Source organism: Periplaneta americana, chromosome 7, assembly GCF_040183065.1.
Source record: "Periplaneta americana isolate PAMFEO1 chromosome 7, P.americana_PAMFEO1_priV1, whole genome shotgun sequence".
In the NCBI taxonomy this organism is placed as follows: domain Eukaryota; kingdom Metazoa; phylum Arthropoda; class Insecta; order Blattodea; family Blattidae; genus Periplaneta; species Periplaneta americana.
Genome location: NC_091123.1, coordinates 65,147,830 through 65,167,248, shown reverse-complemented (window position 1 = coordinate 65,167,248; position 19,419 = coordinate 65,147,830). Strand labels below are relative to the sequence as shown.

At 37.8% G+C, this 19,419-nt stretch overlaps 1 protein-coding gene across 3 annotated transcripts in view; it reads left to right on the top strand.

The window, feature by feature from the left end:
* Window positions 1–19,419, top strand: part of LOC138703166 (tubulin alpha-2 chain-like) — a 69,967-nt gene that overhangs the window by 9,298 nt on the left and 41,250 nt on the right. The window contains exons 2-5 of one of the 3 annotated variants that reach the window (XM_069830830.1): window positions 1,542–1,764; window positions 3,750–4,051; window positions 12,636–13,163; window positions 16,344–16,641. In XM_069830830.1, the coding sequence (XP_069686931.1) occupies window positions 1,542–1,764; window positions 3,750–4,051; window positions 12,636–13,163; window positions 16,344–16,634 (1,344 nt within the window). In that variant the 3' untranslated portion in view covers window positions 16,635–16,641. Of the gene's footprint in view, window positions 1–1,541; window positions 1,765–3,749; window positions 4,052–12,635; window positions 13,164–16,343; window positions 16,966–19,419 lie in introns of those variants that run through there. The other 2 variants (XM_069830829.1, XM_069830831.1) reach the window with 2 other exon arrangements.

The window sequence follows — 19,419 nt, the reverse complement described above, 5'->3', positions numbered from 1 at the left end:
TTCTTCTGTGGTGGCTATACAAGTATTATTTCTATTGTTCCAAGGCAAAATGCGATATTTCAATTTTTGGTGAAAATGATATATATATATATATATATATATATATATATATATATATATATATATTCTCTAATCCGTCGCTATGAAACATGGAGTATTATGGTTTTATACAGTCGTTTAAACTTTAAGGGCCATATTCATAGACATTCTTAGCGCGGGCTTTCGGTGGATGATCAGCGAACTAACGTTTCGTATTCATAAACCAGTGTCAGCGATATGATATGATATGAATCCTGTTTAGCACGGTCGTAGCCCGGGCTAGCGAAATGTCTATGAATAGTACCCTAAGTGCTTGCCCCTGTAAAACTGCAAAAAATGACATCACATTTTGCTTTGGAACCACAAATTTGTGATTAAGTTAATAGGGAAAAGTGCCTTCTTTAGTGTTATATGTTATAAGTGATTTCTTTGCCGTGAAGATGGTGTATAATGATAATGTAAAGTGGTTAGGGCTTCATAATGGCGGTGGTATAGGTACTTATGTTAATAACTCGTTATTGCGGATGTGGTGTTACCATAATTTTCCCTGAAAAGAGCATATCCATCGCGCAAAGTCCTTCAGCAAACATGAACAGTTCTTTAAGGACTTCGACTTATATACAGGTATACTTTTCTCGTTTCACTCAACAATTCTAACAGTAATTCTTCAGTCGTCCCTTTTACTAAATTATCATATAATTTGTCGGGATCTGATATCCACAACAAAAAGTCATAACTTCTTAGTTGATATAGCGTCGTTAAATAACGAATTAAAAAGTATTTTAGCATTTTAGATCTAGTTGTTGAGATATTTAAAATTAAAGAAAAACGCGTACAGTATAAATAATTTAACTTTTTAAACAGTAAAAACTATAATTTTATTATTATTATTATTATTATTATTATTATTGTATGTGATTTATTTACTTTGCACTATCGAAACAACTCACGAATCCTTAACTTATCCTCACATATTATGGTACCGCTTCTGCTGAGAACCGGTTCTGCTTGTATGAAATTTGTACGCCGTTCGAATCGTGCGTAGTGCTTGCATGCAGTTTAGGAATCGCCTATTTCTGATTTACCGGTAAGTAGTCCCAATTGAAGTAGACATTGAGTAATTCGTAAATATGACTTGATGACTCAATCATTGAAGTTGGTTTCGTTGTGGTGGTGGTGGTGGTGGTGGTGGTGGTGGTGGTGCTTTTTCTGATGATGATGATAATAATGACAAATATGTAAACGCATTTAATTTAGATTGTATTACCACAGTCTAGTATATACAGTCACGAAACTCAGTACGTAGTAAATGTGCATCCATAGATAGTTTCTAACCAATAGGATCGCTAATATCGCCTCATTACAGACAATGCGAAATAGTACCTGCACAGTCTATTGTTCCTAGCACCCTCACAACTCAAGCTTCGTGGCTGTATATAGTAGACTGTTCTTTGATGTGTCGTTTGGGAGAAATGTTGATAGCATTTTATTCATTCCACCAGCGCGAGTGCATCTCTATTCACGTTGGCCAGGCCGGTTTGCAGATAGGCAATGCATGCTGGGAACTATATTGCTTGGAACATGGCATCCAGCCCGATGGATTTATTCCATCAGACAAGACTGCGGGTTCTTGCGACGACAGTTTCTGCACTTTCTTTTGTGAGACCGAAGCCGGAAAGAAAATTCCTCGTGCCGTCATGGTTGATCTTGAACCTACAGTGGTCGGTGAGTAAGACATTAGAAGTTTCATTTACATTCTGTTAATTTTCTTGTGTTATATGTATCCAAGTAAAATACGGTATTTTTTAAGGTTGGTACGATATTCTACACCATACCTGCACAAACAGCGCTCTACGAGCGCGCGCGCTCCTTCGGAGCGGGAGAGCTGTGTTTACCGCTCGCCGAATCGGAGAGGAAGATACGTCAGAATGACATAGACTTGCTATAGGTAGAAGAGAGGGAAACGACCACTCAGTTATCTAGTGGAGTGCAGTGTGTAGGCCTATTCTCAGTAACTGTTTCATGTTGCTTACCTACTGCTACAGTACAGTATGGCGGAATCTAAAAGACGGAAAAGTGGTGATCAGGCAAATTCTTTCAATGTTGCATGGGACAATGCTTATTTTTTCATAGCTGCTGGAGTAAATACTCAGTGCTTTATCTGCCACAACATTTTGAAAGATAGAAAGAAACATAACATAATGCGTCATTACGAGTCCAGACATAAAGATACTAAAGATATTAATCTTCAACAATTTAAATATATCTCTTCAGGGAAAAGGCCAGCTCAGTGTTGATATGTTGAATAAATTACGGGATTTCAGTCGTAAACTTACACTTTTCGTAAGTCAGTTTCGAGAAGGTAATATGGCTTACTTTCGAACGATAGAAACTGCTCGTGATGAAGCCATGTTAAACGATTATGTGCAAATATTAATTGAAATTCAAAATGAATTTAATTCTAGGTTCCAAGATCTTGTCTTAAGGGCCACACCTGTGGAGTAACGGTTAGTGCGTCTAGCCGCGAAACCAGCTGACCAGGGTTCGATTCCCGGTCGGGGCAAGTTACCTGGTTGAAGTTTTTCCGGGGTTTTCCCTCAATCCAGTATGAGCAAACGCTGAGTAACTTTCGGTGTTGGACCCCGGACTCATTTCACCGGCACTATCACCTTCTCATCCAGACCCTAAATAACACAAGCTCTTGATAAAGCGTAGTAAAATAACCTACTAAAATTCTTGTCTCAATTTGAAAGAAGTTTAAAGTTATCATAATAAATTCCTTCAACACCAGTTGAAACAATGTCATATAAGTTACAGGTGGACCTGGTTGGCGCAGATGGTATAGCGCTGGCCTTCTATGCCCGAGGTTGCGGGTTCGATTCCGGGCCAGGTCGATTGCATTTAAGTGTGCTCGTATAACCTCGGCAGTTGCGAGCGTCGTTAAATAAAACATGACATTTAACGATTTACAGCTCGGACTTACTGATCTTCAATGTGGCCTAAGGGCTGGAGATCGTTTGAATAATACTACTAGCCTGGTTGAGTTTTACAAGACTAAACATTAGCAATAATATCCACGACTACACAGGCTAACTGTGAAAATGATTGCTATGTTTGGCTCAACATTTATATTTGTGAGCAACTGTTTTATATAATCAACTTTAATAAAGGCAGACATCGAACATCTGTAACTGATGTTTCATTACGATCAGTAGGCTACTGTTCCTTTCAGCTGCCAATAGCATAAAACCTCGTTTTCATGTACTGATAAATAAAAATATAACAAAATGATATTGTACATTTAAGTAGGTATAAAATTTCTATTATTTCTGTAAAACAAATATTTCTGTATTAATTAACAAGTCCAAGATAGTTTTGCAAACACTGAACGGGAATTCATTTCATGAACCTCGTAATAGTACTTCCTTTTGTGTAGCTATATTTTGTACGAGATCACCACTTCTTCCAGTCCACTCTATACAGAGCGCAGCTAATACTTGCATTCCGCTCATGAGCTGTGAGCCGGCTCGGAGAGCGCAAACCTTGTGCAGGCCTGTTCTACACTTTTATTTTTCAAATTTTTGTTACGACAACCTTTACTATTTTCATTTTCTCGCCGCACAGCGGTTGAAAATAGGTGTAATACAGTATAAAACTGTAGTTAATAACAGCAATAAAATTCATTATCGCGAGAATGCCATGGATTGCAGATGAGATGCGCAACGGATCATATAAGCAGCTGTACCACCCAGAGCAGCTGATCAGCGGGAAGGAGGATGCGGCCAACAACTACGCTCGCGGTCACTACTCTGTGGGGCGCGATATGCTGGAGGCGGTCGCCGAGCGCATTCGACTGCTGGCGGAGAACTGTACAGGCCTGCAAGGCTTCCTCGTGTTCCACTCCATGGGCGGCGGAACTGGTTCCGGATTCGCGTCTCTCCTCCTGGAACAGATCTCCCGGGACTACGGCAAGAAGAGCCGCCTCGAGTTTCTCGTGTATCCTGCTCCCCAGGTCAGTGGTCCCTAATCTTCGTTACGGCAATGTGGTGCAGTTGAAAGCAGTTTTGGAAAGAAACAACTTCATAATTTCTTAGCTGCTTGTTGATTCTATGCTCAGGGAAATATACAGGGTCTGGCAAAAAGATCTGATTTTTTTTTAATGAGACAACACACTTGTATTCAGTGTTGCCAACAGTTGTTCGTATAATCCCGCTAGATGGCTTTCGAAAACCCGCGATTTTCTAACAAATATCTCTAGATTTTAATGTATACTTATTATATAATAATAATAATAATAATAATAATAATAATAATAATAATAATAATAATAATAATAATAATAATAACGGTCAAGATAGAGCATCCACCCGTCAATGTAACGAATATTGCACACTATTATCATTGCCATGTGGCGCTATAAAGCAATTTTGAACACTTTTATCACAGACACAACATATTTAAATTCTTATTGCACGATATATGTTACCGTTAAAACCAAAAATTCGACAAAACCAGTTTGAACTAGTAAAAACTAGTTTTAAAATATAGATAGATAGAAAGCGAATTTTCGTAAGATCTAGAATCAATGACAGGTCAGGTTTGGTTTGTATAGGTTTTTTTAGGCTTTTACCAAACAAAAACCTAAACAAACCAAACCTAACCTGACACTGATTCTAGATCATATGAAAACAAACTTTCTATCTATCTTTATTTGCTGAAACTAGTTTTTACTAGTTGAAACTGGTTTTGACGGATTTCGGGTTTTAACGGTAACGTATATAATATGGAATTATCACTACATTAACACATCCATTATTTCACAAAACACACACTGAACGAATTAAATGTAATTATGAAAGCCGCTTATAATGCTAATATGAATTTAATTTCAGAAAATTTAAATGTGATCGGATGTACCGGTTTCATGGCGATTGCGAATATTTCACATCACGAGCCGACAGATGTTTATGTTCATCGCTATTCTGCAAATTTGTATACGGTGCCATAAGATAATATCACCAATACTGAATAGTGTGGCGAGTAACAAACACGCTGTGAGCTGTGTTATCGCGATAGCCTATATGGGCGCGTACATTCGCCCAAGAATGTATATAGTGAATGCATTCGGCGATGTGTGGACGTAGATTGAGTATGAAAGAGTTGCCGGCGTTAACAGTTTGAGTGGGACGATAATTAACTATATCCCAGTTATCTTGTCCTTCAAGTTAGTATGAATATTAGAACGACTTGTTCAGCATCAAAACGTAAGTCAACAGAAAGGCCAAGGACCGCCCATACGCCAGAGACATAGTAGGCAGGGCAGTACTAAAATTCAGAGTCAGACTCCAGGAGTGCATTAGAAAAAAAAAAGGACCTCATTTGGAGGTTGTAACAAATACCTAACTATAATAATACCGGACAGCATTGGAGTGAGTGCGAAATATTGCGGACCTGACATCTAGCGGAGCGGGTTGGAATTACGTCCACATATACAAATATTAACATAGCGGGATTCGGACTATCGTTTAAAACGTGAGTTACTAATGTAGAATAACATATATGAAACACTTACGAAACGTTGAATAATATTTAATGTAAAATTACAATCTTATATCAAAGCTTCTTAGGGCCTATTGTGAGAAATATTGTATACTTCATATTACTTTCGGTAATTGTTACATATTTTCTCTTTGCTTTAGTGAGACAAAATCAATTCTGACATTAAGAATGAATTTATAATAATGCTTTATATACGCATTGCTGACAACTGCAAAGATAAAATTGATAGTAATCTAATGCTTGTAATAATTAGTAAAGGCATGTGGACAACAATAAAACTTAATTTGATAAAACCTTAAAATTTCCAATACATTTTAACTTCTATTCATTTATTAGGTCTAAATAAAAAAGCTAATTTGTATTTTTCTATCAACACAAAGACGGAGGAATTAGGCCTACTAAATAATGTTGTTGCTCACGTTTTATGATCCCTCGGAAATCGAAAGTACGATTTGGAGTAATTTGTAATGCTGTAATTTTGTAGCAATTATAAACAGCACATAATACCTATACACCCTGACATTTTAACTCAGCACTAATTAATAAAACTATTAACTAGCCCAGCAACAATATATATTGCAGTTGATTACACTGATTACAGCTTGTTTCACGAGCATCACCACACCAGCGTCGTTCGCACGTAAAATTGGTAGCTGTCCGGTATTATTATAGTAAGGTATTTGGTTGTAATTTTCAAAACCTAATTTTGTTCTTTTGCGTCAGTAAATGACAATAATGCTTCTTTTCGATAAAAGAATAAAAACCAACTTACATTAAAATACAAGCAGTGTTGCAAATTCAGCAGTTTTCCCGCTAAATCTAGCTTTTTTGGATAACCGTCTCGCGGGTAAAATTGTACTATCCCGCTTAGCGGGAATACTAGCAAAACGCTGTCACACCTCACCACTAATTTGACTCTACAAACCTCGAATCTAATGGCAAATACGGTAACAACTAAACTACGAAATATGTCAACAGCGATAGTGACACTGATAAAGTGATTTATACAGAATGGGTCAAAAGCCACTACATATTAAGCCTATTATTGTTTTCCTTTGTTTTTTCAAGTTGTTTTCCTTCTGCATTGATACGAGAACATTGTTGATCTGGGACACTTACACATAGACCTACTATCCCACACAATAATTGATTCGAATCAATTTTTTCAAAAGCATTTTCAATGAATGGCTGCTTTGTAGTCCTCAACTATTGTTGAACCGGGTAGTGACTTGGCCAACTTGTACAATAGCGTTCAAAAATACCTCACCCTTACTAGCTGGTTGGTTGGTTATGATTTTGGTTTTAGAACGTCCTTGATTGTACAAATCATCTCACGTCCTTGAATCTATGAAATACGAGGGAGAGTTAAAAAGTAACCTTAATAATTGTTTTAATAATTGAATATGTATAATAAGACTACAAACACTTGATCACTTTTCAACATAGTATAACAGAAACACTTGCATTGAACGTACTGGGAACTATGTTGAAAAGTGATGAAGTGTTTGTAGTCTTATTGTACATATCCAATTAATAAAAATATTATTAAGGTTTTTTTTTACTCTCCCTCGTATATTAATGTCTTAAATATGTAGTTATTCAGTAGTGCGTTTTACAAGTAGTATCAAAAGTACCGCACTCGTGAGTGACTAACATGATAATTAGGGTTCCCGTATTTCCCGGAATCTCCCGTATTTGCCCCTAATTTTAAACAGTCTCCCTGCTCCCATATTATTCTTCTCTTCGAGCATTTTTCTCCCTAATTTTTGCATAATGTAAAAATTGTTATTCTGAACATTTGATTTTGCCGTGATTGATGAGTTTTGTTGTGCATTACAATATGCAGTCTTTATTGGACAAAATGCTTGCCTGGAATGGGTTTAAAATCAAATCATGTTAATGTTATAAATTTAGAAAAACTGGCTAATTTTGTTCTAAGCATATCAAGTAGTTTTGCTCATACAAAGCGGATGTTTCACCTCGTGAATAATTGGACAGATGTTCGAAACAGGCGCACCACACATCTAATCAGTCGACTTCAACTATTACGCGAGACAAAATCTGTCTCAAAATACTCTAAATTTAAGCCTAGCTGCCGAAGTGTGGAATAAAGTTGACATTTAGTAACTGATCCAAATAATTTGTCTATTTTCTATGTGAAATTTTGTCGATTTCTTAGTCTCCCATACTTTCTTCAAAAAAATTTGGCAACCCTAATGATAAATGATGAAGGATTATGGTGAACAGGTCTGCATTTCACCCAAACAGACCGATGTATGAATCTGACCCCTACTAATCGATAGTGATTTGTTCGCGTAAGTGTAACTTCATTAATTCGTACTCTTACGAATAAATGGCGCAGGTAACAGTTACTGTTACCAACAGTATGTACAATAAATATGATAAAACAAACTTGAAAAAACGCTGTTGGCAACCCTTGATTCATTTTTTGACCTTAAGACTGCCCAGCGAATAGGGATTATAAAGAATGGACACTTCGCGTCGGTACCTTTGATGTAGTCGGACTGATTTCAATGACCTTCAAGCCAGCTAAAACGTGAGATTCTGCTTTCTCCCTAGAGTTGGCGCTGACATCACACCAGCTAGCAGTCGACACAGCGGAAATATAATACATATAATTAATACATCTAGGTACATTATGTACTCAAATAAAATAAATTGGATCCATAAAATAATAAATCCGTCATTAACTGTAATGTCTAGACTCTAGAGTTCCTTCATAATGAGAGTTGAGACGTTGACCCCCAACAACAATTAAAATATGTAATGATTTGATAGCGCTGAAAATGGAAAAACAAAACTCTTACGAGAAGTAAAACCATATACCTATATTATATTATATACAAATATTAAACGAATTCGATACTTAATTTTATAATATATTATATTATTTTATAATATAATTTATTATATCTGAAATATAAAATATTATTATTACAACTAGTTTGTCACTGAGAAATAAGGAAAAACTGTTAACTTGAATTTATTTGATGCAAAGCGTTACTGGATTATGCAATAAGGTAGGCGATGTTTGGAGCCTGTGTCTCAACTCTATTCTCAGTTATTATCTAAGCGTATGCTCGATTACACTAACCTCTAGCGTTTGAAAGTGGAACTAAACGCTGGCTCACAGAGAAACAAAACACAGGAAAGTTCGCTCAGTGTCCATTCTTTATAATCCCTATTCGCTGGACTGCCCTTATAGGTCTACAGGACGCGCTTCTTCCGACATGCCCACAATGCGCCCTCGGGTGATTTCGCTAGCCCAGGCATGCCCAAACACAGTCCATCGGTCTTGTGCTGCGCGGAAAGCATTTCTGTAGCACGAGTTCCGGCTGATCTACCCTTTCCATGGATAAATATATAATAGGATGCGAAACTTAATGAGTTTCCCATAACACATACTAGAGGCGCTGTTGTATAAATTGATCTTGCTGCCATCTATTTCTGGGAGGGGCGTTATTACATCTAGCAGCGCACCAAGTAGCGAAAAGAGTAATTATCCATGCATTTAGCAGCGCACCTGGTGACGAAAATGTTAAACTGTGCAGAAAGTATTCCCTCCCACCTTCATCGATATTCAAAACTAACCCAATTTAAAAGAAAACATTTACAGTTTTATTTCTCACAGCATATTCTACTGAAAATTCTTACCGGAGCCAACAGGAAGATAAAAGAGACGATGTGTTTTACACTACACGATTAAAATATAACCAGACAGAGACAAAAAATAAATCAAAAGGTTAGGTAATTGGGATTGTATTTTTTGGTTATTTATTGTACAGCACAATGGAAAAGTCTGCAAGAACTACTTAGATAGTTCAATTTATTATATTACTATTACTTTACAATACATTCAACAACTCTAATTTTACAACGTCCATAAACATCACTGTTTAACATACACTGCTTATACACACACGTATCACTTTATGTTCACTTAATAGCAAGTTTCAGTCCGCCATCTCGGCTCTTCGACTCTCCCGTACAGCAATATCTCGAACGGATAAATAGAGAACTCTGGGTAATGTACCCAACACGTAGTTCTAATATTCATCACCTATGACGTTGGGCGCTGATCACCGTATTTCAAACCCCCAAATCCAGATGGTGCTGACCGCAGTTTCGCATCCTATTATATATTTATCCATGCCCTTTCATTTCCATTTCCACTCCAGACTTCAACTGCTCAGGTAGCTTGCTCAGTGTTGCAAGTGATATACAGATTGCGTTATAGATGGCTTTTCGAGCACAAAAGGGGGAATGTGCTTTAATATTTCTCAGTCAGGAACATGGAGGTTATGCACGTTGTTTGGTTTGTAAGACCATATGCAAGGCGGCACTATACGTAAACTGCCAAGAACAGAGGACACTGTTGCTAACAGCATTGAAGCAATCGTAAGTTCGTAATAAGTGAATATTTCGTTGTTAATACTTTTCTAATGACTTAGTTGCCCGTATGGAAATGCAGTAGGTCTATTATTGGTATGGTGTAGAATGAAGTAATATTGTTAGCGTATTTAATATTTATTTTCTCCGTATACGAGGTTTTTAAGTATTTTATTTAGTTATATTTAGACCGAACCCGATATTGAAGAAAATCGAGAGTCAATTTCTTGTTACTTATGTATTGGCCATGTTGGCTGATGGCACCCTGATCTTAATACTCAGCCTAGCGACTGCTAACAAAATTGTTAAGTGAAAAATGGCAGCATTATAGTGAAGGTTTTTTCAAACACTGCCAATACATAAATATGAAGCAGGATGATATGAAAATATGAAAGGGAAACCATAAATATGCCTAACAATATTATAATAATTAATACTAATATGAACAATAAATATAGCTTATGGATGGTTTTGTTGTTCAGTATACAGTGTATAAGGGGTATAAGTGCCGTTCTTTTCACATTCGTCGGGGACGGTCTACAGGATCAAAAAATGCCCATACAACATAGGGTCAAAACTTGATAGCTTTCCCAGAAAAAAAAATATTTTATTTGCGTTATACTGCATCGTTAGTAAAATTACGAAAACAATTACATCAGTAGATATATCTAGCAAAGAGTTAGTATTAATTTAAATAAATATTTGTGTATTATATTACGTTTTCGTAAAATTAAATAAAAATGTATGTTTAAATTTGTTAATATTCTGGCCTGAGAGACGTGGCAACGTTCAGAAGGCAGTACCCTACACAGACGTAAGTACGAGTCAGTTCAGTTAAGCTCCCTGTCCATAGCTCTACTGCCGAGTGGATGGCAGTTTAGTACAGGGTATTCAATAAACACAACTTACAATTTCATTCACAGTTTAGGAATATCATATGGAAAAAGTCGTAATTCAAGTGAGGTAAGAAGAATGTACCGTCAACGTTTTCCTCAAAGAAGGTTATCTAATCGGCGAACTTTTGTAACAGTTTTTCAACGATTATTAGAAACTAGAAGTCTCTTATCCCGTTTCGAAAATCACACAACCAGAAATTTGTTTAAAAATGATAATTACTGCTTTACGGAAGAGGGAAAGATTAAAATGATGGATTAGAAAAAATTTCGTCTGATTTTGTGCAGAAAACCATTACTTATTATAATTATAAAATGAAGCAATATTGTTACACAAAATGTAAATTTATCATAATGTTCTATTAATGAGATTGGAAGTTTGTATTTGCTGCTCGTTTTATGTAAACAACAGTATTGTCATGGTCCGCTCCTGCATTAGAACAGAGCATCTGTTTGTGCCGATATGTTTGTACCCGCTTGTACTGTGTACTTCTAAACCCCCTCCTTCCCACTTGAGCTGTACTGTATACTTCTAAACCCCCATACTCCCCATCCAGCAACGTTACCAAACGCCTAATATTGTAAACTTTAATAATTAGTCAAATATTGCCATTAGAAGAAAATTATAAGCACATTTTTTCTTCCTTATGGCATGAATAATAATCAGTTAAAATAATGGCACTTATACCCCTTACACTCTGTATATTTGTACAACCCTCGCTACGTCACTGACTAGAAGCTTGACGTCTTACGTAGCATTTGTTTACAACCTTTCGCGGGCTAGTGTGTTCTCGAATTTCATTCCGCGTGCTTTTCCGTGGGCATGCCTGCGCTAGCCCATTAAAACAGGTATGACAAAGAAGATATAGCCTAAACACTCTATATCAGACGTCTTTGGAGCAGACCATAACAAGGGTCTCGACGCATCTCATGTTATCGCTGCGCTCCAATTGGTTGCCGAGTCATTACTTAGCTGAGAGCGTTGTAGACACTAGCGCGTGCATATCCTGGTTACGAGACGGTATTCAGAGACGCGTCCACTACTACAGTTCTATTGCGTCTAGCATCTGTGCGGTGTATGAGCAGACGACAGCGGTACAACTAGTGACTGATGCAAGAAGGTATGTTCAAAGACATATTACTTTAACTTTCACTTTTCGTTATATGAATGTAGTTGGTCACTTAATTCATACACAGACATTTAGGGCCATATTCATAGACATTCTTAGCGCGGGCTTCCGGTGGATGATCAGCGAACTAACCTTTCTCGTATTCATAAATCAATGTTATCGATATATGATATGAATCCTGTACAAGTAATCACTCGATAGCCGGGGCTAGTTTAGCACGCTCGTAGCGCGGGCTAGCAAAATGTCTATGCATAGCACCCTTAGTATCGTGTGAACCGCGCTCTCTTGCATTTCGTTCCGTTTTTATATCTGCTCCAAAGACATCTGGTATAGAGTGTAGGGCATATTTCACTTGTAGAAACACCCAACCCTTTCTCATAGATGGATGAATGGGCGGGCAGGCGCTGTATTGCATTATAATCTTTGGTTTTGATTTATCCCGTGATTAGAAAGTTCGTTTCCACGATTAGGAATTTCTAGGTCAGTTGTCTTTGAATGCCTTGATAAGGTTTTGATGAAATGTTGATAAAAGTGATGAGATGGTGGTAATGACGATGTTAAAGTGATTGTTATGAAACAAGATGTGTCTCATTATGGCTTTCAGGTTTCCAGTTCGGTGGTAGAGCCATACAACTCGGTGTTGTCTACGCATATCACTCTAGACAATTCAGATTGCGCCTTCGTGGTGGACAACGAAGCCATCTACGACATCTGCCTGCGAAAGCTGGGCATCGAACACCCCACATATTCAAATCTGAACCGCATCATCGGGCAGGTGGTGTCGTCCATCACGGCGTCACTGCGCTTCGATGGCGCGCTCAACGTGGACCTGACGGAGTTCCAGACCAACCTGGTGCCGTACCCGCGCATACACTTCCCGCAGACGACGTACGCTCCTGTCGTGAGCGCCGAGCAGGCGTACCACGAGCAACTGTCTGTGGCCGAAATCACGAGCGCCTGTTTCGATCCTCTCAACCAGCTTGTTAAGTGCGACACCCGCAAAGGAAAGTACATGGCGTGCTGCATGCTGTATCGCGGAGATGTGGTCCCCAAAGATGTGAACGCTGCAATCTCCACTATTAAGAACAAGCACTACGTCCATTTCGTCGACTGGTGTCCTACCGGCTTCAAGGTGAGCGACAATGTATAAATTAGACCATAGAGTAGCTCAATCTTTTTAAAGTTTCTCACATCAATAGGGCTGCAAATTCGGTGACAGTTGTAGTGAACAAAGTGACTGTGTGACAGATTTTATGGGATATTTCGATTTACTCCATGTATTGTGGGTCCCTATCACCACGGCATGCCGCGTCTTCAGGTTGCGGATCGAGGAGACGGCCTCCAGATATGGAGGGTAGCTGTGAATATATTGTATAAGCAGTCGCGGACAGCCAATGAGGGGTGGTCCTCCAGCTTGGGGGTTGGGCGAAGGGCTAACAACCCATCACCGTAAAAAACAGCTTGTTACGAATCCTTCAAATAAGCCTCGGAATGGGATAATATTAAAATGGATTTGAGGGAGGTGGGATATGATGATAGAGAATGGATTAATCTTGCTCAGGATAGGGACCAATGGCGGGCTTATGTGAGGGCGGCAATGAACCTCCGGGTTCCTTAAAAGCCAGTAAGTAAGTATTTCGATTTACTTTTCCCCTTATTGAGATTATCGAAACTTAATCTACCTGGCCAGCTGACAGTATGTCAGTAAAGGCATTCATGAAGTTAGTAAGAATTTTTATCAACAGTAATCTCACTAGAGGTTTTGATTTATCTAGAGAAAATCAAAACTCGTATGGGATTTAATTGATTATGACACGGTTAGAAAAAAGTATATAAAGTAGGCCTACTCTAACACAATAAAATATTAATTGACTTACTAAAATTCTACATATTTCACTAATGTTAGATTCACCAAAACGTTTGAACGGAGTTGACTATCTATGCGGTAAACAAATGACGATCGCAAAGTATGTTTTATAGTACCGTAAAGAAGTTGCAGTTGGAAATGTTGGCAAACAAAGAAACAAATTGTAGGGAGGTGATACAAACAGAAGACAGCATATAAAGATTGGAAGAAATAAAGTACTCTAATACAATAAAACAGGCATTAATTGACTTACAAGAATTCTACATATTTCACTAATGTTAGCTTCACAAAAGCGTTTGAACGGAACCGCCAATTTCAGTTGACTATCTATGCGGAAAACAAGTGACGATCGCAAAGTATGTTTTATAGTTCTGTAAAAAATGTGTATTTTGCAATCTTGACAAAAAAGATAAAATGCTAGGGAAGTGATAAAATTGTAGGATAAACAGCCATGATTGGTTGAAACACGTCCTTTCGTATCGTTTCATTGGTCAAAAGTAGTATGATGTAGTAAAAGTGTAATAGCCAATAAAAAAAAATTGGGAAAAATATTCCCTCCGAGTACTAAGGTTTCTCCCTCCAGCTTTGCTCTTTCATTGTCATAATAGTCAATTAACCATAGCCCAGACGTACTCAGTCAGTTTAAAGCTTCTCATCAAAAACATCCCGACTCCGTCCTTCGCAAAGTCGTGTAATGTTATTTTGTCATAGACATAACTGCTATTCGAAATGTAAATATACCGGTTCTTCAACTTATCCTTCTACTATTGCGTCATTACTAATATTTTACAATCTCATTTTCACCTGAGTGTTGTCTCACTAATAAAAGTTTTTCAGTTAAGTAACGAAATTCTACCACAAAATTTATTAATTTTGTAATAAATAAAGCGACTTAGGCACGAATTTCTTGTTTTCTTATTTCAACATAGTTTATGGATTTTCTCCTTGGGAATACAACATTTAATAGGAATATTATATAAAACTTCTCTCTTAACCGAGTCATATGCCTTTTTGAAATCTATGAATAACTGATGTACTGTACCCTTATACTCCTATTTTTTTCTCCAATATTTTTCGAATACAAAAATTTTGTCAATATTCGATCTAGGCCTATTAGCCTAAAACTGCACTGAGGGTCCTCAATAATTTCATCTACACATGGATTTAATCTTCTCAAAAGAATAGTGGACAAAATTTTGTACGACGTCAACAACCCTTCTTTCAGATAGACTAATGTTGAAATTATACTAGTGTGTGTTTCAAGAATATATTTAAATGCTGAGGTCGTTATATTGTGTTTGTTATCTATATAAAATATTGAGCGAATACTCGTGATCAATATTTATTATGACTATTACACTTTTACTACGTCACGCTACTTTCGACCAATAAAACGGTACGAAAGGACGTCTTTCAACCAATCATGGCTGCTTATCGCACAATTTTATCGCGTCCCTAGCATTTGTTTAATTTTATCGCGTCCCTAGCATTTGTTTATTTTTATCACTACCCTAGCATTTGTTTCTTTGTTTGCCAACACTTCAAACTGCACTGGTCTGGCCGTCAAAAAACAGAAAATTACAAACCACTCCAGTCGATGCACATCACTTTCAAATATGACTCGCATTTTGGCATTCAAGAACAAGAATTAATAAAGATCACAGGTCATATATGAAGAGCACCATTCGGAAATCCTGAATGAGTTGAGGGATAAACCATGTACACAAACGAGTTCACTTCTTTTACGCACACGCCCAATATAACATCAACTGAACCACCAACCACCAAAACATTCAAATTTGAAAATTGTACTTTCAATAATTGTTTCTTTTAAAATTATCCATGTTTATTTTTTATTTCATCATCGTTAATTAAAACGTTTCTTGTTTATTTCATCATCCCTAATTAAAACTTTTCTAACACTTGTTTATATTATTTAGGTTATGTTTGTTGTAGCTTCTGCTTTATGATATTATGGATAGTCACGTATCAGAGATTGTTTAATACTAAAATTTATTGAAAATCATCTGTCAAGTGACGTTGATTACTGGGATCCGGGTGATTGAAATGGAATGCAAATGTTTTAATAAAAATGAAACTGAATCAACAAAGCCTTCTTGACTAGTAACAGTCCACAGAGTTCAATGATGATTCCATAGTTGGCGTAACTGATACCGGTAACAAGAAAACATCATCATAAAACACTACTGCCATCTAGCGTAATGTTGAGATGGTACAATAATACATTTGAAGACAGTTGTATTTTTGTAAGCCAATTAATATTTTATTGTACACTTTGTTACTTCTAATCTTTATATAGCCTACTTTCTTCTAATCGTGTAATAGTCAATTAAATCCCACTCGAGTTTTGATTTTCTCTAGATAAATCAAAACCTCTAGTGAGATTACTGTTGAAAAATATATGTTCTCATTCTTTACCGGTAGGTGGGTCTCAATTACCAGCCGCCCTCCGTGGTGCCAGGCGGGGACCTGGCCAAGGTGCAGCGCGCCGTTTGCATGTTGTCCAACACCACAGCCATCGTGGAGGCCTGGGCACGCCTCGACATCAAATTCGACCTCATGTTCAACAAGCGCGCCTTCGTGCACTGGTACCTGGGGGAGGGCATGGAGGAGCAGGAGTTCGCCGAGGCGCGCCATGACCTGGCCGTGCTCGAGGCCGACTACCGCGAGGTCGAGAAGGACACCAACTACGAACACGACTCCGAAGAGTTCTGAACCCACGGTCTGTATCACGTTCACGTATCCTCAAGAATTATTATGCTGTCACGAAAAGAAATGCCTTTAACGCCACTTTCAAGGAAACAAAAATGTCTTACTCAAATTTTCTTGAATCTTGTAACATTTTGTTTTGTCTGAAAATGATCGATATTGTTTACTATAGAAAAGTGAAAATTCTGTCATATCTTGATAGAACGTGTACGCTAAAGTGAATTTGTGAGAAGAATTTTATTTTGTAATATATTTTCTTGTTATTGTCCGAATTTTATGTTTATAAAATACTTAATTTCGTCTAAAAATACAATATTTACTAAAGAAATCTTACTTTTTGAAGTTTTAGGTTACGTATTTATAGAGAGCGTCCACTTAATTACTGCCAAATTTAAAAATAATTATCTGGTCTTTAGTATTCCTCGACATGACGATGGCCCAGAACTAGACTGTTCCAAGTCCATTTTACTATTTTTTTTTCAGAAGAGCTATTTTAAGCTTCTGACATTCAAAGCTTCATGAAACAATTTGGAATAGCTTCATAGCATCCTTATTGAGAGGAATATTTACAATTTTGTTCGATTCATTTATGCAGACAAGAACTGGAACACAATGAAACACAGATTTCTTTGTTATAAAAAGTTGGACTTAGAATAGTCTGGTTATCAGCCATCGATGAATTGATTAGGAGACCGATCAAACTGATCTCCTAAACGGAAAGCTATGTAAGTGGATTCTCTCTCTTTATATATTTTATTCATCCACATTTATATAACATTATGTCCTACATTATTTACTATATTTTCTGATGTTTTGTGAATAGATGATGAATATCTGATAATGTGAACACCTCGAAAGCGGTATTATTAACTTCTAATGATAAGATGTGTAAAATTGTTGACCAGTAGTGGAATATTGGAGTGGGGAAAAAAAAGTAGTTGTCCTGCGCGGTACCCCTTAGTCAAAGCCGTTATGCCTTAAACTAGCGTTACGAAATGAGCGTTGGTTCGAGTCCTCACGAGGGAAGAAATTTTCTCAAGAAATTTCGGCCAATGTATGGGACCGGTGCCCACCGAGCATTGCGATGAATTTGGAGAGCCACAGAAAGTGGCGAAATCAGTTTTGAAAACCAGCTGCAAGGGCTAGGCGGATTATCGTGCTAACCAAACGTAACACCCCTACTGGTTGGATAATCGTTCACCTCTCATAAAGCATGTGGACATGAGGTCAGCAGCCAGCTGATCGGCTTGGTCCTTCATAGGTCATTGCGCCACGGATTAACAATGGTGGATAGGTTTTATCGAAGGCATCTCATTCAGGGTCCGAGAATATATACGCGTCGTCACTTTACGACATGAGTCTATTATAATTTTATTTCCCTTCCGAAGGAAACCATGCAGAGAACTTATCACATTTCAAATTCATTGTCCTCGGCAGGGTTTAAAATCTTGCGTTCCTAAAGTACGATTTGACGACAAGCATGGGAACCACTCTTATCACTAATGAATTATTGATGATGGTGATGGTAATGATGGTGAATGTGGTGGTGATGACAATGATGATAATGTTAGTGATGGTGATAGTATTGATGATGGTGATGGTGATAATGGTGGTCGTTATGGTCGTAATGGAGGTGACGAGGGTGATGATGTGATAATGATGGTGTTAATGGTGATAGCGATGTTGATGCTGATGATGATGGTGTTGATTGTTATGACAATGGTGGTCATGATAGTGTTGATGGTGATGATGATGGTATTAATGGCGATGTTAATGGTGTGATAATAGTGTTGTTGATGATGATGATGATGATGATGATGATGATGAGGATGTTAATGGTAATGAATAGTGGTAGTGGTGTTGATGGTAGTGTTGGTGACGGTGCTGATGGTAATGATGGTGATAATGGTGATGATTATGGTGTTCACGGTGGTGGTTGCGATGGTGCTGATAATTATGTGGTGGTTGTGTTGGTGTTGATTTTGTTGGTGATAGCGATGGTTATGATTGTGGTGATGGTGGTTGTTGTGTGGTGGTGGTGGTGGTGGTGGCGGTGATAATTATTATGAATAATTTCGAAGGAAAAATTGTTCCGGAGCCGGGTATCGAACCCGGGACCTTTGGTTTAACGTACCAACGCTCTACCACTGAGATACTCGGGAACTCTAACCGACACCGATCCAATTTTTCCCTCTATATCCATAGACCTCAAAGTGGGCTGACAACCGTCAAGCAACCAACTTCGAGTGCACACTAACTCCGTGTGACTTAAATTGTGGTTTTCTGTTAACGAACAGTGACGTGTATTATGCAAATCGAGATTTCAGGTATAACTCCCTGTAAAGTTGATTTGAATAATTTCGAGGGAAAAATTGTTCCGGAGCCGCGTATCGAACATGGGACCTTTGGTTTAACGTACCAACGCTCTACCACTGAGCTACTCGGGAACTCTAACCGACACCGATCCAATTTTTCCCTCTATATCCACAGATCTCAAAGTGGGCTGACAACCGTCAAGCAACCAACTTCGAGTGCACACTAACTCCGTGTGACTTAAATTGTGGTTTTCTGTTAACGAACAGAGACGTGTATTATGCAAATCGAGATTTCAGGTATAATTCCCTGTAAAGTTGATTTGAATAATTTCGAGGGAAAAATTGTTCCGGAGCCGGGTATCGAACCCGGGACCTTTGGTTTAACGTACCAACGCTCTACCACTGAGATACTCGGGAACTCTAACCGACACCGATCCAATTTTTCCCTCTATATCAACAGACCTCAAAGTGGGCTG